The sequence below is a fragment of the Sceloporus occidentalis genome, unplaced genomic scaffold, assembly GCF_023333645.1.
Source record: "Sceloporus occidentalis isolate IW3139 unplaced genomic scaffold, rSceOcc1.0.p SCAF_3, whole genome shotgun sequence".
NCBI classification, from domain to species: Eukaryota; Metazoa; Chordata; class Lepidosauria; order Squamata; family Phrynosomatidae; genus Sceloporus; species Sceloporus occidentalis.
In genome coordinates this window covers 17,286,493-17,309,568 of record NW_028316983.1, presented here as the reverse complement: position 1 = coordinate 17,309,568, position 23,076 = coordinate 17,286,493, and the positions used below count along the sequence as shown (strand labels likewise).

The window sequence follows — 23,076 nt, the reverse complement described above, 5'->3', positions numbered from 1 at the left end:
GCTGCGGCAACAACACACTGCAGTCCTGATCCGGCATTTCCGTGGCTAGGTCCTAGCTGTTGCCGTGGCTTTTTGCTGCTTCAGCGCAGTGCATGTAAGTGCTGCACCAAAGACACGTTGTGATGCCATCCACCATATGGGCAGGTGTCTGTGTGGCTGGCATGCAGTCACCACACCCCCACTCTGTCCCCACACCAGCTCTTTATGCCGGTCTGTGGAAACCCTAAGTAAACTTTTCTTGATCATCACCAAAAAGTAGTGTATGAGATGAATAGCTGCTTGGCTTTCACCTGTTTTGCTATCTTAAACTGTTTTTATGATAGCAAAATTCAGAGACATAGCTGTGTTAGTCTGGAATATTATGCAAAAGAATCTTGTAGCACCTTTGAGACTAATTGTGTGAAATAAGTTGTAGCATAAGCTTTTGTAGGTTGCGTCCGCATTGCAGAAATAATCCAGTTTGACACCAATTTAATTGCCATGGCTGAATGCTATGGAATTCTTGGAATTGTAGTTTTGTGAGGTATTCAGCCTTCTCTGTCTGCCTTCAGCTCTGGTACCACAGCAAACTGCAGTTCCTAGAATTCCATAGCCTTATGCCATGGCAGTTAAAGCAGTGTCAACCCTGGATTATTTCAGCAGTGCAGTTGCAGCCTTAGACTAGATGTACTTCTTTATCTAGTCGTCCAAGTCTACGTAATCTAATGCTACAACATCTTTCACCCAGTTAGTCTCACATATGCTACAAGATCCCTTTGCATATCCATTTTATGTTAATTTGTGATGTGGTAGGTCCAGAGACAGAAAATACATCCTCTCCTTTTAAAAACCTTTACAAATTTAATTTCCCCCTTAGCTTTCCCATTTTAGCTGGAGTTGTATTGGAGTCAAAGAGGCAGAAATGGAGCTCTTCCTCCCAGAGCTGCCCCAACGTATTTTGATACCAGAGGCGGGATGTCAACTAGATTTGCAGCTGGTGACTGGGTCAACGACTACCATCTCATTTCATGGTGGTAGGCTAGTTTAGTGCATGCAAGGTATCTTGTACAGTGCGCCCACGTTTTACGCGGCTGTGGCATATGTAGCTTTCAGCATATGCTGAAAACTGCGCCGGAAAAGTCCCTCGCACACCCTGGAAAAAGGAAAAACTGCGCAAGCCCCATTACTTCTAATGGGGTTCCAGAACATGCGGAATTCCCCTTACGCGAAGGGATCCAGAACGGATCACCGTGTAAGGGGAGGGCCCACTGTATAGAACAGTGACCCTCAGCATTTGGACCTCTACATATTTTGGACTTCCCTCTTCCAAAATATGTTGGCCGTTAGCCATTCTTACTGAGACTTCTCAAAATTGAAGCTCACACTTCTGGAGGAGAGGTTTAATTTTTTTTTAGCCTAGCCGGTAGACTGTACCACATATCGCTCCATCCTCCACACCAGTTAACATCTGCACTACCTAATGCTAGGGCCAGTCTTGTTCCCTTCCACTGTTGTTGTTGTTGAGTCCCTTCATATAGTTTTTGACTTATGGCAACCCTAAGATGAACCTGTCATGGATTTTCTTGGCAAGATTTGTTCAGAGGAGGGTTGCCATTGCCTTCCTTCAAGTCTGAGAGCATGTGATTTGTCCAAGGTAACCTAATGGGTTTCATCGCCAAGTTGGGAATTGAACCCTGACCTCCAGAGATGTAGTCCAGCACTCAAACCACTACACCACACTGGTTGTTACTATATCGTAAATCCCTGAGTAGTCTTCTTAAAATATCTCTATCTCAATGCACATTTTCACCCTCTGTCTTAAGCTTGTGTATAACCCTCTGTTTTTCTGCTTCCATTTCAGATGGTCTGTGAGCGCTCAGAGGTCTTTGCCTCAGCCTGTGCCATTGCCAGGGCTTTCCCGCTGTTCACACGGCGTTCTAGTGCATCTAGACGCACAGAGAAGAAAACTGTAGTAGTGGAATTTTTCCTGGTTGGTCAGAACAATGGGCCAGTAGAGTTGGAAACGCTTAAAGTAAGCTGCTGTTTTCTCTCCACTGGCCGTTGCAATAGAACAAGTTAGATATTATTATTATTATTATTATTATTATTATTATTAACCTTTATTTATAAAGCGCTGTAATTTTACACAGCGCTGTACATACAATCTTTTAGTTAGACAGTTCCCTGCCCTCAGGCTTACAATCTAAGAAGACACGACACAAAAAGAGAAGGGAGTGGTGGTGGGGAATGGGATCAGGTCCAGTGGTTCTCCACCTCCAAGGCCTGGACCAAGGCAGATGGACTGGAGGAAGTGCTTGGCTTCTTAATGGTTAAAAGGAGGCTTTCTGGGTCAGAGAGGGGCTAGCCTCTGGGAATGCTTCTCTAAACAATATAGTCTTTAACTCAGTTTTGAAACTGGGTAGAGAAGTGATGAGGTGTGCATGTGGGGGAAGAAGGTTCCAGGAGTAAGGGGCAGCAAGCGAGAAGGGACAAATTCGGGAGGGGGCAGTGGTAGTCCTACACTGTGACAGGAGACCTTGACTACAAGAGCGGAGGGTGCGAGTAGGAATGTAAGGAGAAAGAAGGTCAGATAAGTAAGGAGGGGCCAATCCATGGAGGGCTTTGAAAGTCAGTAATAAAAGCTTGTACCGGATGTGGAAGGGGAAGGGGAGCCAATGAAGGGAGGATAAAAGAGGTGAAACATGGTCAAAGCGGCGAGCGGATGTGACAATACGGGCAGCTGAATACTGGACAGAGATTAAAGGATGGAGATGTGAAAGAGGAAGCCCTGTCAGAAGGAGGTTACAATAATCTAGTTGCGAAACCACTAGGGCATGGACTAGAGTCTTGGCAGTAGAGGCTGAGAGGAATGGACAGATCTTGGCAATGTTGTGGAGAAAGAATCTACAGGCCTTGGCGGTGGCCTGGATCTGGGGAATAAATGTCAAGAAGAGTCAAAAATGAAGCCAAGACTGTGGGCTTGGTAAACCGGTTGAATAGAAGTGTCGTCGACAGAAACAGAAAAGGAATAGTGAAGGGTGGGTTTAGGTGGGAAGACAAGAAGCTCAGTCTTAGACATGTTGAGCTTCAAGCGCCGAAGCTGCATCCACTGAGAGATGGCAGTCAGACAAGAAGAAACTTGCTGTTCAAGCCCTGTCAAAAGGTCAGGGGTGGAGAGATATAGCTGAGTGTCGTCAGCGTACAGATGATAGGAGAAACCAAAAGAACTGATGAGCTTACCTAGGGACAGTGTGTATAGAGAGAACAGAAGGGGACCCAAGACAGACCCCTGGGGAACTCCAACAGATAGGGGAACAGATGATGAAGTCTGACCACCCGTAACCACTGCAAAAAGATCTGTCTGACAAGTAAGATTTAAACCAGTTGAGAGCAGAGTCGGAGAACCCAAGGTCAGAAAGTAAATCAACCAGGAGACAGTGATCAACAGTATCAAAGGCTGCAGACAAATCAAGAAGAATGAGAATAGAGTAGAGGCCGTTTGTCTTGGCCCGCAAGAGATCGTTTGAGATCTTGGTGAGGGCTGTCTCTGTAGAGTGCCGTGGGAGGAAGCCAGACTGGAAAGGGTCCAGGATGGAATTGGCTTCCAGAAACTTAATACAGCGAGAATAAACAACCCATTCTAGGACCTTAGAAAGAAAAGGACGAAGAGAAATTGGACGATAGCTAGACAAAGAAGAGGGGTCGAGAGAGGGTTTCTTCAGAATTAGGGAAACGAGAGCATGTATGGGAAGGAACCCATAGAGAGAGAGAGATTAAAGATATAGAGGAGCGAGGGCAGGAGAGAAGGGGCTATAGAGATTAGGAGACGGGAGGGAATAGGATCAAGAGAGCAGGTAGTAGGTTTGGAAGAATTTAGCAGCGTAGAGAGTTCATCCAGAGAAACGGGGAAACCCAGAGAGTTTATTAGTAGAAGGTACCAGGAGGTTAGTGGTAGGGGGCAAGTTGGGAGGAACTATTTCAGATCGAATAGTAGTGACTTTAGTGATGAAGTAGTTGGCGAAGTCAGTGGGGGAAAATGATGAGAAGACAGGGGGTGAGGAAGGTTTTAGTAGTGTATTGAAGCAGGAGAACCAACGCTGTGGCCGCCTCTCATTAGCGCAGATCAGCAATTTGAAATAGTTCTGTTTTGCCATAGACAGAGCGCGTGAAAAAGAAAGAAGGATGAATTTATAATGAATGAAATCGGCCGGTTCTCTAGATTTTTTCCAAAGACGTTCGGCTGCTCGAGAGCAGGACCGGAGGAACCTGATAGTGGGAGTGAGCCAGGGCTGAGGCCTAGTCATAGGGGAAGACATGCATACAGATACAGGAGCAAAGCTGTCAAGAGTTGAAGAAAGAGTGGAATTAAATAAAGACATTGCTGAATCAGCAGATACTATAGATAATACAATTGGATGAGAATGCCTTTCATTGTGGGGTTATTTAAAACAATCCTTTTCAAGCTACATGGGTGACATTTTTAAAAAAAGTTGGTTTACTTTAGCAGTGCTACATGATTGGCAACATGCGAACATTTAAATGAGTTAGAGTATAACATGAGGCAGAGTTGGAATGTTATTTTTTCCAAAGGAGCTACCAGCACTTGTTTTCTGTTGTCAGAAACTCTGTGATCAAAAATGAATTGGAATTTTATCATTTATAATTATCCTTTCCTGATGAATCTAGGTTTCACTGAACTCCCTATATAGCTAACATCATATAAGTGCAGATGACATAAAACTGGGAGGGATGGCTAAAACATATTAAAACATAAATCAAAAAGGATGTAAATAAACTAGAAAATTAGGTAGAAATTAATAAAATTAAATTCAGTAGAAATAAATGCAAAATTCTCCATTTAGGCCACAAAAATCAAATGCACAGGGTAGGATGGGGGATACCTGGCTCAACAGTATGATATGTGAAATGGATCTTGGGATTATTGTTGATTATAATTTGAACATGAGTCAGCAGTGTGATGCTGCAACAACAGAAGCAAATGCTATTTTAACCTGCATTAATAGAAGCATAATTTGAAGTCAAGGGAAGTAATAGTTCCTCTATATTCTGTGCTGGTCAGACCTCATCTAGAGTAATGCATTAAGTTCTGGGTGCCACATTTTAAGAAGGATATTGACAAATTGGAGCAGATTCAGAGCAGAGCAACAAGGTAAGGAGGATGAAACATAAGAGGAAAGCTTGAAGGAGCTGGGCATGTTCAGCTTGGTGAGGAGAAGACTGAAGAGTGACATGATTATACCCTTTAAATACCTCAAGGGCTGTCACAGAGAGGAGTAGGGAGGGCTATTCTCTGCTGCCCGAGAGGGCTGGACCAGGTTTAATGGTTTGAAGTTACAGGAGTGTAGATTTTGATTGAATAATAGAAGAAACTGCTTAACAATAAGAGCGGTTCTGCAGTCAAACCAATTGCCTAGAGAGGTAGTAAAGTTGCCTTCTCTGGCTGTCTTCAAAAAGAGTCACCTTCTATGACTCTATTAAGGCAGCAGCTTGCAGTAACCTATGTGTTTAATCAGTTCCCTTTCTTCCCTCCCCAGTCATTGTGGCACCAGGGCTCACTCACCACTCTATGTGCATTTACCTTCAGGCTAGAAGGAAGCAGTCTAGATTAAATTTTACTTACCCCATCTCCCTAAGAGAGAAAAAGTAAGCTGCTTATTTTACCTTGATCTGGACTGGTTCCTTTAGCTAAGATTTCTGTCTCAATTTCCAGACAGGAAATTATTTTCTGTGTGTGTATGTGTGCATGCTTGAATGACAAGTTGTGAACAACTATGGTTGGTAATCAATGCATAACACTGAATGCCACCCTTAGGATTTATCCCTAGGTTTCAGGTTTAAGCCTCATAGATCTTGGGGCCTGAGATGATCCTCAACTGGCAATTGTACTTGAACCAAAAAGGCCAGATAGATCAGAAGTGTGCATCTCAGATTCATTTTATTAGGGACAGGTAGAGTATAAATACAATAGGTACAACTTTCCAAGAGAAAGTGTATGCAGTCATCCTCTATTGAAAAGGTTGTGCAAGTAGATTGGCTGGGACCAACCCTTAAACTATTAGGACCTAGATATTCCAGGACTCAAATCCTCAAAAATAATCTGTGCACTTTCATGATGTTTGAGTTATCCTTATATTCTCAGAGTGCCCAGAGTATTACAGGTACAGTGTTAGACACAACAAATCCCATAGAGTGGCTTACATGCACATGTAAATCTCATCTTTTTTTCTCCCCCCCCCCCTTTTTTTTTTTTTAATTTTTGGTATAATTTCTAGTGCCTGGAAAATGCTACAGAAGGAGTAAGGTTGGCTGCTAGGATTGTAGATACTCCATGCAATGAAATGAACACTGACAGCTTCCTGGAGGTTGGTGATTATCTTGTGTCAAGGCAATTTGTTGGGAATCAGTCTCTTTGAAAAGCATGGCCCATTTTTCACTTTTGCTTTCTTCTGGCAAAGTCTTGCATTTTGTCATAAGCACTTGGGAAGGTGGTTGACACGTCACTTGTCATTTAAATGTCACTCATTCATTTTTTAATGAGCCTCATTAATCAGAAAGACTACATCATCAGGAATCCTGGACTTTCTTTCTAGACTGTTTCACTGTTATCCCACATGAAATTTGTACATGATATACAGGCTGTCCATGAGGTCAGTCTCTGACAGGCCCATTTGGTGGCAACTTGGAAGATGTTTTAACATAAAAATAAAGGAGGAGCTCAGTTTGTATTTAATTATCCTAAGACAGTGACATTCAAATATCAGGGCATCCTTCTCATATAAACTAGTTTGCTGAAGAACCATTATGTCTTCTGCTGAAGATTCTGGGGCATGTTCTAAACTGAATACACTGTGTAAACTGAAGCTTAAATCCAATTACTAGAACTAGTCACATGGGTGACTGAGATACCTTTGCATTCTGATGGTTCAGTGTGCACAGACTTTGTTCTGTGCACAAAATTATTAAAAATAGTGCGTATAAGATTAGTTTCAGGCTTTGTGTATTATAAGATGCATTCAACACATGAATGATTTTCATGTTTAGGTTTGGGTCTCATCTCTAAGATATTTCATTATGTATAGGCAAATAATTCAGTGCAGTAGAGATCTTGGCCAATAATGATCACCTCATGGAAGAATCCGAGAATCAGTCTTAGAATTCTGTGTGTGCAAATAAGTCCCCCTTCGCCAAATCATGGGCTCCCTGCTTTTGAGACTCTAAGTTTAAGCGTCACCTGTGTGATTCTGTCACTGTAAAGAGAATGATGTGTGATTCTATGAAAGTTAGCACAGATTTTTTAATTTATTCACCTCATTTTTGTCCTGCTCTTCAACATATTGGCCTGATACAGACGGCGCAGAAGCGCTGTCCTTGGGCCAAAACTAGGGCTGGGGAGCGCAGAGCAACCGCATGCTCCCTAGCCCTAGTTCGTATGGATGGCGCCATTTTGGAAACATGCCGTCCATACAAAGTATGGGATGATGGCATCATGCATGCGCCGCCTCCCCACAGACCAGCATGTGCGTGACGTCACATTTCAGAAATGAAATGTGTTAATTTGGTGCCCAAATTACATCATAATAAATGCTAAGATAGGCTCCTTATAGTTCATAAATGGAACAGCATACTGGAAAGGTCTCTCCTCCAGTTGTCACTCACTATACCTCAAGTGGAGAAAGCTTCTATTTATTTATGTATTTTTATTTATTTAATTGTATGTAATATTTATATGTATCATTATAAGATTCTAATAAAGAGTTTCATGAGGGTTGCTTGCATGGGGAGGTAAGAGTCATGAAATTGTTGCTGCATAGTCATTTGGATTGTAGAGTTTGAATTTTACTAGAATAAAATGTGTTGTCATTTTAACATTAGTATCTTCCATCCTGCTTTCTCTGAAGGAAATTAAAAAAGTTGGCAAGGACTTAGGGATCACTCCAACCATTTTCCGAAATGCAGAGCTGAAAGAGAAGGGATTTGGAGGTTGGTCAAGCCAAATTGATATTTTTTTTCCTTGCAAAATTGTTGTTTATCCATTTCTGATTTTAACCCAGATCCAGTTTTACTCCAAGGTCTTGGACCCCTCTCAAGGACAACAAGGTTTTTTGGGCACTCTTTCTATATATGTCTCTTTAGAATCCCTCTGATGCTGCTGTAGACAGAATGAGAGCCTATCCTATGAGCATAAGTGGTCTTTGTACAACCCTTTGAGGCCCTATTTTAGCTTCTACTTTTCATCTTTTTGGGAACAATCCAGAAATAACATGGTTTTGTAAAAGTGGGGCTTGAAATCATTTCGAAATTGGGATGGGTAACTGGTGAATCTAATATCTAGAAATTAAGAAGTCCCACTAAATATAGTGGAGGTCAGTTGCTAAATGGTAGAGCACATGTGGTACGCAGAAGGCCCCAGGTTTAATCCTCAATATTTCCATGTAAGACTGGGAAAGAACCCTTTCTGAAACCCTGGAGAGGCCTTGCAAGACTGTAAACAAGGGCTAAACAAAAGCTTCATATGATAATTTTGATCTTCAGGCCTCACCTCTACTAAAAATTTGCTTTTTAATTATAACCAAACAGAAGTGAATGGAAGTTTACTTCCATTATGTGTGTCAGGAGGTGTACTTTTTTTTTTTTTTGGGGGGGGGGGATACCTTATATATGAAAGCAAGCCTCCTATGCCTTGCTTTAAAGTAGAATTGCTGCTCATTGGAAACTCCCATAAGCATCAATTTTCTTTTCTTTTTGTTAAAGTCTCTCCCCTCTCACCACCAAAGCAAGGGTTGCCTATCTTTACTGTACACATTAGCAAACTAGATGAGCCAGTGCTGTGACTTACTATATGGCAGCTTCCTAATATTGGCAGACTGATGCAAAAGCTTACACTGAGAACAGATGCCAGTTATGCTTTTGAATAAATCAGGACCCTACACTGTAGACAGGGACCAGCTTGTCATAGACAATTACTGTATATACTCGACCTTATGGATAAATTGAGGGCAAGTTTTGGGGTCAAAATTATGGATTTTGATATGACCCTGTGGATAAGTCAAGGGTAAAACTTGACCCTGTGGATAAGTCAAGGGTAAAACTTAGGGGCATATAACAAAAGGTCTAAAGGATAAAGCAGAGGAAAACAATGCTGAAGACTTAAAAAATTCCAGCAGACATAATTGGTTGTGCTCACACTAAAGTCTGGATGGATGAGAGCATAGAAGAGGGTCAGTGCTCCCAGGACAAATTATGCTCTTGCCTTTCCCCAGGGGATGGTTCCCTTTTTTAAATAAGAGGTAAAGAACAGGGCTTACATTGACTTGTGGATAAATCAATCCTATTTTTGGACTCAATTTTTTGACTAAAATTTCTAGACTTATACATGAGCATATACAGTATGTGTTTTGTTGAGAAGGAAGGTGGGGTCCCTGAAACTGCACTTGAATCTCTTGAGTACAACCAATGTAACATGTGCTGGGACTTTTATCTACATAATTTTGCTAGGTTTCAGAGGCATTCTGAGTAAATCCTGCTGGCTACCAGAGAAGCAGGGTGTTTGTGAGTACAGATTTTAGCTGGCTGGCAAGGTTAGCCAAAATCTGCAGACCCCTGGCAACCAAAGAGATAAAGATGGGTCTTTAGTTTTGTTGGTACTTTGTTCACATGTACTGAAGGAGGAGGTAGGCATACTGCACAGTGTGTTGGTAACACTCTGTACATTGCACCCTGTTCTAGAAAGAACAAACAATTATACATGTACAAGCACTGGAAAAGAGAAGCCATTCGAAGTACGTTTATTATTATAAAAAATATTTGTAACATGTCAGGACACAAAAATTTTGGTTTATGTTAAGGGATTGGTATGTATTGGTGATCCTACTTTTAGAATCAGTGGCCCAGCTTCTCATCCTAGAGGTGGTCTGAAACCGTGGAAGAACAAAATGCCCATTGAACAGCGGAGCTAAATGTTTAGACAGAATATCAGAATTCCAGATGCTGTGAACATATTCCTCTTGGAAGTATCCCCATCCATCAGCAGCTGCCCACTGCTGATAAACAGTGTAGGGTTAAATGGATTAACTTTTCCAAGACATCTATTAAGTCCTTAATTCACCGTCTGTGGTTTAGAATGTCTTCATCCCTGTGAATGGCTTTGGGGGGAAAAGGAAGTGTTTCTTTGCACAGTGGATAGTTAAACTACGGAATTTGGTACCGCAAAATTTAACAACAGTCCCCAGCATGGGTGGTTTAAATGGGGATTAGACAGATTCATGGATGATAAGGCCATCTGTGGTACTAGTCATGAAGAGTATGTATTACCACCCGTATCAGAGGAAATTTGTCTCTCAGTGTCAGATTTTGATATTCCCACAATAGGGGAAGGATGTTGTTGCATTCATGTCCTGTTTATGGACTTCCCTTAAGTATTTGATTGGCCACTGTGAAAACAGAATGCTGGACTAGATACTCTTTTAGTCTGATCCAGCATGGTCCTGCTTTAGTTTTTATGAGTTGACTGTGAACTTGAATCTCTGAAGAAAGTTCAGCAAATATAACAGGATTTGAGTGCCCTGGATTTATAAAAATCTCATATGTTCTCAGGAAATCACCTGTAGATTTCCTATTGGATCAGAATTCTTCTTCCAGCTTCCATGACAATTAAAATTCTCAGTCCTTCCCTTCCCCCATTTCCAGGTATCTATGGTGTTGGCAAAGCAGCTGTGCACCCGCCTGCTCTAGCTGTACTCAGTCATACCCCTGAAGGTGCCACACAGACCATTGCCTGGGTTGGGAAAGGCATTGTCTATGACACTGGAGGACTCAGCATCAAAGGAAAGGTGCGCATATCTGAAATCTGACTGTGGAAGACCTGGTGGTACCCTGGACAATTGCATAGGAATACACATATTCCAGTGGGTGGTTATGCACTTACATTGACACGTAATTACAATCTTATGAACATTTAAATTCAGTGCAGAGTTAGTGTGTGATGGTGTTTAATATCTATGTAGCACCACATCAGAGCACATTGTTCTTTAGAGAGTAAAGCAAATATAAAAAATAAACAGGTTCCCACCCTATGGAGCTTGCAATCTGTATAAATTTAGACATAGAAGGAAAGGTACAGGTAAACAAAACAATGAATATAAGGAAGTACATTGCATAAGCATAGGTTCAGTTGTAGCACTCAACTAGCAATCCAGTGCACAGTATACAGTGAACAGGAGGGAAGTCCCATTGCATTCAATACAGTTAACTTCTGTGTAAGCATGTTTAGGCATGTACCTGACTATTTTAGCATTATAGCATTCTCTGTAAATTCACATGTGTCTGCTTGCATTTCACTAGACAACAATGCCTGGGATGAAACGAGATTGTGGAGGAGCTGCTGCTATTTTGGGTGCCTTCAAAGCTACCATAAAGCAAGTGAGTGAATTTTAGTAGATATGCTTAACTTGGATCAAACATCTGCCTGCTTTAGCCATATTACATAGACAGTGCTCAATAGTATAGCAGTGATGTGCTATATCATGATTGTTCCTTTTCCTTGCACCATCATTATGCAGTCTATTGCAAAATGCTGTGTTGTGGCTCAGCATGACCTTTGCATGACAGTGATGGCAATCTCCTATCCTGGGAATATGACCATTGCACAATGCCACAGTTCTGAAGTTGCACAATCTTAAATTAGTTTATGATATCATAAATTCCCAACAGGATACCAGCCCCTGGGGGTGAGGTTGTTGATTGTTTTCCAAAGACTTTTTTTTCTGAAAAAACTGGGAGGAAAAGAGATTCTAGAATATTTTCTTTTAGAATGTTAAATAAACTTTTAACACAAGATGCTCATGTATTTACTGCCTCAAAATCATTTGTAAAAATTATGTAAGAGGAAGAGTAATCATTATGCTGGAGATGCTTTAGCTGGAGATCCTGTATTGGGCAGGGGCTTGCACTTGATGTACCACAAGGCCCCTTCTGATTCTATGTTTCTGTGACTCACTGACTTTTATGGAAGACTATACTGTTTCAGATCATCATAATTCCAGGTCCTGTATCCCATCCCCTGCCCTGCCCTGCCCTGCCCTAGTTCTTCTTATGGGAATTGTTGTGTTATATCTGATTGGCATTATGTAAAATTAGTGGAGACAAAATAGTTTTTTCTGTTGGTGGTTTCTTCTGTTTTCATTGGGGATTATCCTGCTCCTCAAACTACCAAAAGCAAAGCAGTTCCTTATAGTACAAGTGTCTCTTACAGTTCAAGATCTTGTAGCTCCATGTGTAACAAAGAATAAAATTTTTCAAAAGTTCAGTTTTTAATTACACTTTGATTAATATGTACTTTTACTGTATGAAACAAGATATTATACCAAACTAAATAATATTTAATTAATTTTACATTCCAGAAGTAACAAAGATGCTTATGATCTATAATTGGTGGTGATATTTTTCAATTTTTCCAGTTTTTTTTTCCTTGACAATTAAAAAAAACGGGGGAAACCTGTTTTGGGGTGGGTATGTGTTCAAAATTTCTGGAAATTTTATACCTGTTGTGATGAGCTACACATTTATGTCAGCCCAGTCCTACATGATGTTGGAGGAAGCTATATAGGTCAGCAATATCAACTTTTTCATCCTGATGGGCCAAATTCTGTTCAACTGGTGGGCAGTATTCAGGTTGAAGGCATGGGGGGGGGGGGCAAAGGAACGGAGGCAGGAATTTTTATTAGTTGTGACATTTTCCAAACATGCAAACAGTGGCTTTGTGTACAACCAGTGTAAGATCCAGTGCAACAGCATCCCAGAAAACAGCGCTCAGTTCTGTGTAAAACCTTCTTGGGCTGCACAAAAGAGGTCCATTCAATGAAATAGCATTTTGGCTTCAAATAGACTCTTATCTCCAGTCATTGATCTTATCTCTAGTTACAGAGATTATACCAGAAGCTTGTGTGTCAGATGGCAATGGCTGTAAGCTGTATCTGGGCTGCATTCTGAAGTTTCCCTGTCTCTGGTGTAGACCACTGGTCTTTAGCTAGTGGTTTGGCCTCACAACTGGGTTGCAGCCTCAGTACTACCACTATTGAAATATAGTTTAAAAATGGGTTCTGAAGTTTATTTTGAACTCAAAATGTATCCCAGGTCTGAAAAAAAGGGAAACTACTGCTACTACAAGCTACATTCTAGTTTTGAAAGTAAGACAGGAAAGGAACACACCACTTTTTGTTTGCTGTCATATTTATTTATATTTCATCCTTTCCTCTCAGGATGCTCAGGTGGGATTCACCTTGTGAAAATCCTGTATTGCCCAATATTATTGCTGTAAGTTCTACATAACATTTTAGTGAAACCAAATATCTATTCCTCATCTCCTCCTTCAATTTCCCGTTAAACTACCAATTATTTACACACACACACACACACACACACACTCACTCACTTACTCATGTTTCCAGAAGGTACATGAGTTTTAAGAATCTTGCATTATAGAGAGTGATGTCTTCCCCATACACTTATCTTTCAGGTGCCAGTTTTTTAAAAAATAATCTGTATCTCTACAAGGTTTCACAGAATAACCAAGAGTGTGATTGTTGTTTACTGCTGCGTAATTATATTTCTTTTATAGCATTTTAACAGATATTAGTAATTTATTATTTTAGGTATTTGGAATTTATGATTGTAGAGATTCATAATCTGCAATTTTAAATGTGCGTTTGTATGGATATCTCTTACAAGAAGTATGAATGATGGTGATATTTCTCTCCCATTAGGTTCTGTTTGATTTGTTGGATAAAACTGTTTGTATCTTCTGTTAAATCACACTTGTCTTTGCCTTACCACAATAGGGCTTTAAAGACAATCTTCATGCTGTTTTTTGTTTGGCTGAGAATTCTGTTGGACCAAACGCAACAAGACCTGATGATATTCATGTTCTTTACTCGGGAAAGTAAGACTGATTCTTTCTCATTATCCTAAATACCGTTGTTGCTTTTAATAAGGAATGTGCTACCATATCCCAACTTGGAAAAGTTCTTCTGAGCCAGCAAATGTGGTCTCTGAAGGACTTAATTGCCTCATAGTGTCCATGTGTGCCATGATTGCAAAGCAAATGATTTGGGCCTTGGGATTTAGATTCCAGGAATCTCTGCTTTTATTTGCAAAGGGGTTAAATTCCTAACTTTGAAAGTGTGTGTGTGATCCCTGGTAAAATCTCAGGTGCTAGAGGCTTGATGTATAAATTATCAGTAAGCAGGAGCAGGACAGTAGCACCTTGCATAGCTTTATGTCCTATCGTCAACAATGACAGAGAAAATTTTGCAAACTAAAATAAACATGAACAAATTAACAAGGGAATTGGGCTTAAGTATTCAGAGCAAGTACTCAAGCAGAATAAATCATAAAAATACATAAGTGGTCATTTTTGGAGGATGGGAAAAGGACTGACCTCCCAGGGTACCTTGAAGGGCTTTACCCTGTGAAAAGGCTTTGATGTTTTTATGCCCTCGTGCCCGCTAGGGCAGTATGGGAGGCAAGTTTACCACATGTTTTGTCTCATTGGACCATATTAGTCTCGAAAGAGCCCCATTATTCTAACAGGACATTGACCTAGGAGTCAACTTCCAGTCATGGCCTGTTAGAGAAAATACCCAAGGGGAATTTGATGCCCACTCTTCATCCCTAAGGGGTCTTAGGGGGGGATATATTTTCATGGGAGAAATTAAAAATGAGAGCTGAGGACTACAAAAACAATCCTGAAGGGGACAGAGACATTATGAGGCCCATAAACTGCACTTTCCTCGTACCTGCTGTAGAGTTGCTCTTTTAGAAGCATGCATAGAATCATAGACTTGGAAGAGCCCTTGTGAGACATCAGGTTCTATGGGTCCCTTGTTCAATGCAAGATATCCCCAGCAGGCTTCTTGAGGAGGGGACCCTACCACCGCTCTAGGCAATTGGTTCAATTGCTGGAAACTACTCTCCTAGAACTTCAAACCATTAGACCTAATTGGCAAAGAGGCTATCCTTTCAATAACCATCCTTGAGGTATTGAAAGAGTGCAATCTTGTCATTGTTTATGTCTAGGAGAGTAGTAAGGCTAGCTTGATTAGAGAAGTTATGATGAAATTGAATGGGTGCTGTGTAAAAGCATGCTCTGAAATGTCTGATTTCTGAACAATTGCTCTCTCCTTTCAAGAACGGTGGAAATCAACAACACTGATGCTGAAGGCCGGCTGGTCCTTGCTGATGGAGTTGCATATGCTCGCAAAGATCTTGGTGCTGACATCATTCTTGACATGGCCACTCTCACTGGTGCTCAGGTACTTTGGGAATTAAGGAATAGATGTAAATGTTGTTTTTTGCTGCTTCTGGCTGTGGTATCTGTTTTAGAGGTAGAACTTAATCCGTGCATTGACACATTTGCATCCAGTCATGTAGGAAGCAGTGCCTGCATAAATAGTTGTAGAAGTATTTCACTTGGAGGCTCACCAGGTTAGAGTCCAAACATCTTCTGCAAGTGCTAAAAGACACTAATTTGGACTACTCTCGGTCCTCATTGCTGAGGTAATAATTGCAATGAAAAGCAGAAAGTAGTTAATTGAGTAGTTGGCTGCAAGGATTTCATAGTTGTTTCTTGTTATCATTTGCCATCAAGTCGACTTTGATTTATGGTGAGCCTATGAATGAGAGACCTCTAAGAGCCTAGTCATTCATATTCTTAATTCAGATTGGCATTTTATCCACACAGTTGCACTGTTAAATTTTTGTGAGAGTATAATTTGCCTAATCTCTTCCAGTGATATTAATAGTGGAGAGAAAAATATCTGAGGTTCTTTCTCATGCTTGTTTCCTTCATTTGTAGCCAAAACAGTACAGTAATTCTCAGTTTAGCCTAGGTCAGCCTTCGGGGATTAATTTCCACAGATCCATGTTTGCCACAAAAACCTCTTATATTGCAAAGGATTCTGGAGACATTCTTGTCTTATATGTAATGTGGCACACTGGATAGACCTTATCAAGCCTCACTGCCAGTGAGTTACATGTGCACCAGCAGGAAGACTCACAGGATCTAAGTGTTCTAATCATATTGAGATCTGTTCAGTACAAATTATATTAATTGACTTTTCCCATCAGTGCCCAAGTTAAGGTGCTGATTTTAGCCTTGAAAAGCCTACAGCAGACTTCCCCAACCAGATACCCTTATAGTGGACCCTCAGTGTTCACGGGGGTTTAGTTCCAGCTCCCCCCCACCCTGATGTATAGCAAAAACCATGGATGCTCAAGTCCCATTATATGCAATGGCATAGTAAAATGGTATCCCATATATTAAAATGTTTGCTTTTTGGATCCCCCCCCCCCCAAATATTTTTGAGCAGTGGTTGGTTGAATCCGTAGATGCAAAATCCATGGACATGGAGGGCTATCTGTATATGTATTGATCAGTGACTTCAATTACTCTCATCCAGCTATGATGGGAATTTTATAGGCCAGCACAGTTGGAGGGCACCATCTTGGGGGAGACTGCTTCAGATCCCTTGGCATCAACCTGACTAAATATTCCAGCCCTGTCCTTCATTCTTCAGCAGGAGCACCAGTGATAGGGCCATTTGTGAGTTCTGTTCCCAAAGAAAACTATATTGAAGCTTTTTGGATGATCTTGAGATTTATTTTATGAATGTCTTAATCTGCAGATTTGATTGATATGTTCTCTCTAGAATTTGTAGGTCCTCCAGTGCAATTCTGTGTGTCAGATGTTGACCATAAAAAGTGCTGGAGGACAAATACATAAAGAAGTGTTCTCTCAGGTTAAAAAAATGGCGGACCTCTTTGCGTTTTTTTTTCCATTTTCATGGCACTGCTGCCCCCCAACTCCTACAAAAATTGACAGCTGACTGTAATCTAATCTTCTGACACTTGTAATCTGTGACCTGTATCAGAGTATAGCACTATTTACTATGGTCTGGATTATCTTGGATTTCATGTTTCTCACCATTTATTCACTACTTATTCACTACTAGGGAATTGCCACAGGGAAATACCACGCAGCCGTCCTCACCAATAATGAAGAATGGGAAAGAGCATGTGTTAAAGCTGGCAGAAATTGTGGAGATCTAGTTCATCCTCTCGTCTATTGCCCTGAGCTCCATTTTACTGAATTTACCTCAGCTGTAGCTGACATGAAGAACTCTGTGGCAGTAGGTTTACTACATTTATTGAATACAACTGCTAGACTGTTATTTCAGATGGTATACAGATGTTATTCAGAAGGGCCAGCATAATCTAATGGTTTGTGTGTTGGACTAGGACACTGGGGTTGAATCCTAACTTGTCTATGGAAACCCACCTTAGACAAGTCATATTCTCTCAGCTTCAGAGGATGGCAATGGCAATGCCCCTCTGAAGAAACTTGCCAAGAAAACCCTATGATCAGGTCACCTTAGGGTCACCAGACTTGAAGGAAATGACTTGAAGTCACACAACAACAACATAACTCCCTTTGTGCCAAAATGAGTGATAATTTACAGCACTTAACTTTGTCCACTGTTAATCTGTGCTGATCACTCAGTCATGCTTAAAATCACATTGGTTTCTCATGAAATTCATTGTGTATGGTGCCAGAAATGTCATGGGTGAGGCCCAAAAAGTACTGTATATACATATTCCTCATGTCAAGGGGTTGCCAAGTGAAAGAATCTGGTTACTGTTTGGATTCAACATGAGTAAAAGACTCTTTCTCTGTTCCTCTTCAGGCCTTATGACCTATTATGACTGAGAGTACCTTATATGCAGTGGAGAATGTTTAAAGGGAAATGTCTTGCTTTCCTGTCACTGTTGCTTTTATAGTATTTCTGATATACCTTTAACCTAAAGGTATTTGACAGCCCAAGTCATCTTGCTACCTGAGAGACAGAAGGCATATACATTATGGAGGCAGCTTCTGGACACTGTCCAATAATTGTTGTTGATATTGCTGTTGCTGTTGATACTGCTGCTGCTGTTGTAATAAGTCATTTCTGACTTACAGTGACCCTAACACAAATCTATCACAGAGATTTTTTTGCATCATTTATTCAGTGGGGGTCTGAGGCTGAGAGAGTGTAGCTTGCCCAAGGTTACCTAGTGGGTTTCCATGGCCAATGTCTCCCAGTGTCCTAGTGCAGCACTCAAACCACTGTACCACACGGCCCAATGACAGGACGTGAATACCAGTGGGATGTAGGAGTAATATATCTTTTTTTTTATTTATTTAGAAAAAAAAACATACGTACATACATACATACATATAAATCATCGTCACATTTCATACATTCTTTCAAAATATAAATAAGAGCATTATCCTCATTATTTCTCCAACTTTTTAACTATTTACTGTAGCTTACAATCTAACCTCCCTCTTCCTTAGGCTATACCAAAACCTTCTAATACTACCTCACTATACATTATACTAACTATTTCTTATGCATATTTAATTCAACCATCGAATCTCTATTACACAATATCAGTGATGGAGGACTACTACTAATAGACTATAATTCATTCTTCCCAGGGATCATTCTCCCATACTCATATACTTTAAATAAAGTAGGGGAAAGGGAAAAAGATAGCTTTTTATAATTCAAAATTCTGTAAAGCCATACTCTCTTTCTGTTTCCACAGGTATTCTTTCCATATATTCCAAACTTCAAAAAAACTATCCATGTCTCTGTTACCAACTATTGCGGACAATTTCTCCATCTCGCATATTTCCATAACTTTAAGTCTCCATTCTTCCACAGACGGAATCGTATCTTTCTTCAGGAGTAATATATCTAATGATGGGTCTGACTGGATCATGAGCCAACTTGTCACTGCAGCATTTTGTGAGGTGCTTTACCTGACACAAAATGCTTTACTGACATGGATACCTGCCATGCCACCTACTCTAGAAATGCAGTTGAGCATCATATCTTTTTATGCCCTTTTGATGTAAATGTTTCAGGTATGGTTCTCACTAAAACTAACATGCCTCTGCTTTCCCCCCCTCCTCCAGGATCGTGATAATTCACCAAGCTCTTGTGCTGGACTTTTTATCGCTTCACATATTGGGTTTGACTGGCCTGGTATCTGGGTCCATATAGACATTGCAGCACCTGTCCATGCAGTAAGTGAAGTATGATTCTTCTGAAGTATGATTCTTGCTCTGTCCCCTTAACATGAGGTGTTCATCCTTATCTTGAGGGGGATTTTGCTCACTCTCAGATTTAGACCTCTTGTGTGGATCATGTTGTTGTTGCCCCTTCTGCCCTTAATTGATCATCAATACTTATTTGCTCTTGTGTAATCTTTCATTATTCTCTCATGGTAATTAGGGGTCTGGAAGAGGGAGCTGGTGGGAAGGGTCTGGGATGAGACAAGGGATTGCACAAAACACCTTGTGGAGGCTTTATGCATCTTATGAGCCATAACTTGCTCATACTTACAGTAGATAAAGGATAATCAGACAGAGAATGCTATTATAATGCACATCACCCTGAAAGGTACAAGTTCCTTCCAGTTCTGGAATTTACAATGCACAAGAGATGATATGGTTGTGTTTTGAGTGTGAATCCTGCTTTTACTGATGCTATATTCAGGCTACCTGACACACACCACTGACCTTTATTATTTTTCTCAGTATACATGGACTGCTTACATTAGCAGATGTAGCGGCAATGATGGAGCTTTGTCATCTTCTGCCAGTGCTTCTTCTGCCAATGCTACCCCCCCCCCCCCAAAAAAAAACCCTACCTCTTCAGCCAGGCAGAGCCCCAGCAGAAGGCTTTCCAAGGATCTGCAGATCAGAGCTTTGGGAAATGATGGCTGCAGCACTCTCCCAGTCACAAGGCACATTGAGATGAACAGCTGGTGAGACCCTGGAAAATCCTCACACAGATCCTTGTCTCAATATGCCCTGCAGCTGGGCTAGTGCTGTAGGCATTTCCTAGCACCCCATTTTGCAGTGCCTCAGAAACCCTCCTGTTGGAGCGCTACTTCATTTAAGAGGTGAGTTGTAGAGGTTTGTTCAGTCTTAATGATCTTAAACATGAATCCCAAAAGTTACAAGATCATAGGTCCACTGGCTTCCAGTCTCATAAATATTGTACAGGATGCCAGTCAACGTTTTGACTAGTAGTGCTTGCACAAAAATTGATTGCTTTACAGTGTGCATATCTAGTTACTGAGTTCAATGGGGCTTGCTCATAGGTCATTGGAAACAGTATTGCAGTCTTGGGATGCTGATGATTGTGATTTGTTTACCTCATCTCATTCAGCATGTAAAAAGCCAAAATCAAGCAGGCACAAACACTCCAAGTCAATGTTGAAAGCTTTTGCCTTAATATGCCTCCTCTGTTTGCCTTGAGATTTAGCAAGGACAATAAAACATCTCTGTGGTTGTTCCTAGGGTGAACGAGCCACAGGTTATGGTGTAGCTTTGCTGCTATCCCTGTTTGGCCGTGCCTCTGAAGACCCTCTGCTGAACATGGTCTCTCCCCTGGGCTGCAATGGAGACTCCCCAGAGGATGACATGGGGAGAGATTCCAAGAGACGGCGCTTGGTTTAGTGCTTGCACCTTTCGGAGATGGCACGCTGGAGTTACCTCATTTTGCACTGATGGGTTTTCAACACCATTAAAGTACCTTGTGTCAGAAACAGCCATTTTTTAAAAAAGGAAAAAAAATCTGTTGTCACTGCTTAATGTTTCTCCATCTCATTCCGATGAAAGGCCCTATTCTATTGGTTTTTAAGAACACTTTGCGCTTTGCATTTATACCAAACATACAATGACTTTGCTGCTTCTGGTCTTTATTGAGGAGCCAGGAATGTTTCTCCTCTGTGTCCCTTTCAAAAGATTTCTGAGCCTATTAATACAACATCTTAACCTCTTGCTGCCCATAGAGCCTTCTACATCAGTTTCTTGAGTTTTCCTTCTCCCAGGATTTTCTTAATCGCTGCCTTTCAACCTATAACAGAGGGAACAATAGGGTGATCATATTGCAGCCTGGAGATTGGGTGCATACCTTTTACATGCCCTGATAGTATAGTGATGAGGCAGCTTCCAAAGCAGTCCTTTTCTGGTCTGTCCTCCCTCTTTTAACCTGCTATGTGACACACCAGAAATCCCAGCAGGTAAGGAACAACATAGTTAGGAATTGCAGCTGCCTTGTCTCATGTAGCATTGGGGAGATTAAATGGCATGCTTCTGTTTAGGTGGCAATTTTGGGATTAAACCACTTGGGGCTCTGCTTTGTTCTGTAGCGTGTTTCGGCATGGCACTAAGGGAGGCCTTATTTTCTGTAAAGGATTTTAACAACTTAAAACTCTCTACAATGCCATTCTTGCATGTTAAAAGTTTTGCTCATAGTTGTTAATGTGACTTGAAGAGTAAGACTGCATTTCTGTGATGCTCTCACGCTCTTCTGTTGATGAACTTTATTAATGTTTAGAATGAAAGTGTTTATGGGAGGTAACCACACTAGAATAAAACCCTTCTCTCATCTCAGGATGTGTGGGTTTATTAAATAAAATTTCCAGCACATTTTACTCTACAAATGTCTGTTGAGTGGCAGTAAGGGACAGTGCTAGATGAGTTAATGTAGGACAAGTATATTCTTTATATCTGCCACTGCCAACTTGTCACACATTCACATAGCTATCTGGTCATCTTAACAGACAAAGGGATTCCCAGGATGCTGTATTGATTTTATTTATGTTTACATAGTGTATTATACATACATAATGATTAACTTGCCCAAACTAAAAGAACAATTTTCCTCCTCCCCCCCCCCCCCAACACCAAACATTGATTGCTTGATTGAGGTGGAGCTGACAACTTGGTGTAAAATTTACATTTTTACATTTTTCAGTGAAAAAGAAAATAGTAGTGCTGCCTTTGGACATTTGCTGGGTAAAGAATTTGGCATGCCAGTTCACTTCAGCTGACTGATCCTTAGAGTTCTGCAATGTATGCAATACAAATTTCATATTTATGCTCTCATCACAGATTTAAGGTAGCAAATAGAACACACTGTTTGTCCTGATTATGTATCTTGCCATAACATTGCACTGAGTTAGCATGAATCATGTGAATATCCTATTTTACAACCTTCCTCTCCCCCATGTACTTCACAACTTCATCCAGCGTTTCCCGTTGAGAGCAATTCATTAGCGGTGATCATGGGTGACTGCCCTGGTTTTATTTTTCCTTAGCTTCCCTGGTCCATTTAATCATTGTTTCAGGAGACCTGTACAAGAAGATGAGTTTTGCAAAGAGCTGCTCTTCCAACTCAAGTTCTCCTGCCTCCCTCGCCAGGAAGATATCTGTACAGAGCTTCAGGATGCGGTCCACATTCGGCAGCTCTTCAAACATAATGGAACGTGAAATTCCATTGAAAAATTCTCGGATGAACTTCCCAATGACTAGAACAACAGACATATAGAGGCCAACAATCCTGAAATAAGACAGGTGGAGAAAAGCAACACGGTTGTTTTTAGGAGGGTATTTGCAGTTTTGTGTGGAATTTTTGAACTATGTCTTTTCCTGCCAGTATATACAGCCCTGTAGGTATACGAATTCTCTACGCTATCATGTTTTACAACATAGGGACCGATTTAAAGACTTGTGTTTAAAGTCCAAACCACAAAATGTTAAATTTTAATTTAGGTGGCACAGCTTATGAATGTTTTGCCCAGAGAAATATGACACATGCAAAACATGTCTTATTCAGAAAAAAAAAGTCACAAAGATGACAGTCATTGATGTGGAGAAACACCAAAATACTTTTCTTAACAACCAGCATGTCTTGTCATTTGATTTGCTCAGAAATTCAAGTAAACCACTTGGGAGGTCCAGCTTCACTGAAGAGAGAGATTCTCCACATCACTCTAGGCTGCTGGAAAAGCTTTAACTGGAGCAAAATTTCCTTGCAGGATCTTGCCCTTTATTCCATAATCAATAGCAATAGCAGGTACATTTCTATACTGCTTATCAGTGCACTTAAACACTCCCTAAGCGGTTTACAATGTGTAAGGTAATTACCCCCCAAAAGCTGGGTACTCATTTTAGCAACC

At 40.8% G+C, this 23,076-nt stretch overlaps 1 protein-coding gene and 1 pseudogene across 1 annotated transcript in view; one reads left to right on the top strand and one right to left on the bottom strand.

Annotated features, from left to right (window-relative positions):
- LOC149315607 (putative aminopeptidase NPEPL1) overlaps positions 1-21,508 on the top strand; it is a 31,140-nt gene extending 9,632 nt beyond the window's left edge. Inside the window, exons 3-12 of the mRNA XM_089513732.1 lie at positions 1,841-2,011; positions 6,273-6,362; positions 7,899-7,980; positions 10,687-10,829; positions 11,341-11,418; positions 13,836-13,936; positions 15,185-15,308; positions 17,007-17,183; positions 19,019-19,129; positions 20,411-21,508. Of these exons, the coding sequence (XP_089369858.1) occupies positions 1,841-2,011; positions 6,273-6,362; positions 7,899-7,980; positions 10,687-10,829; positions 11,341-11,418; positions 13,836-13,936; positions 15,185-15,308; positions 17,007-17,183; positions 19,019-19,129; positions 20,411-20,569 (1,236 nt within the window). The 3' untranslated portion in view covers positions 20,570-21,508. The remainder of the gene's footprint in view (positions 1-1,840; positions 2,012-6,272; positions 6,363-7,898; positions 7,981-10,686; positions 10,830-11,340; positions 11,419-13,835; positions 13,937-15,184; positions 15,309-17,006; positions 17,184-19,018; positions 19,130-20,410) is intronic.
- Positions 21,509-21,764: 256 nt separating this feature from the next.
- LOC149315605 (piezo-type mechanosensitive ion channel component 2-like) overlaps positions 21,765-23,076 on the bottom strand; it is a 94,953-nt pseudogene continuing 93,641 nt past the window's right edge.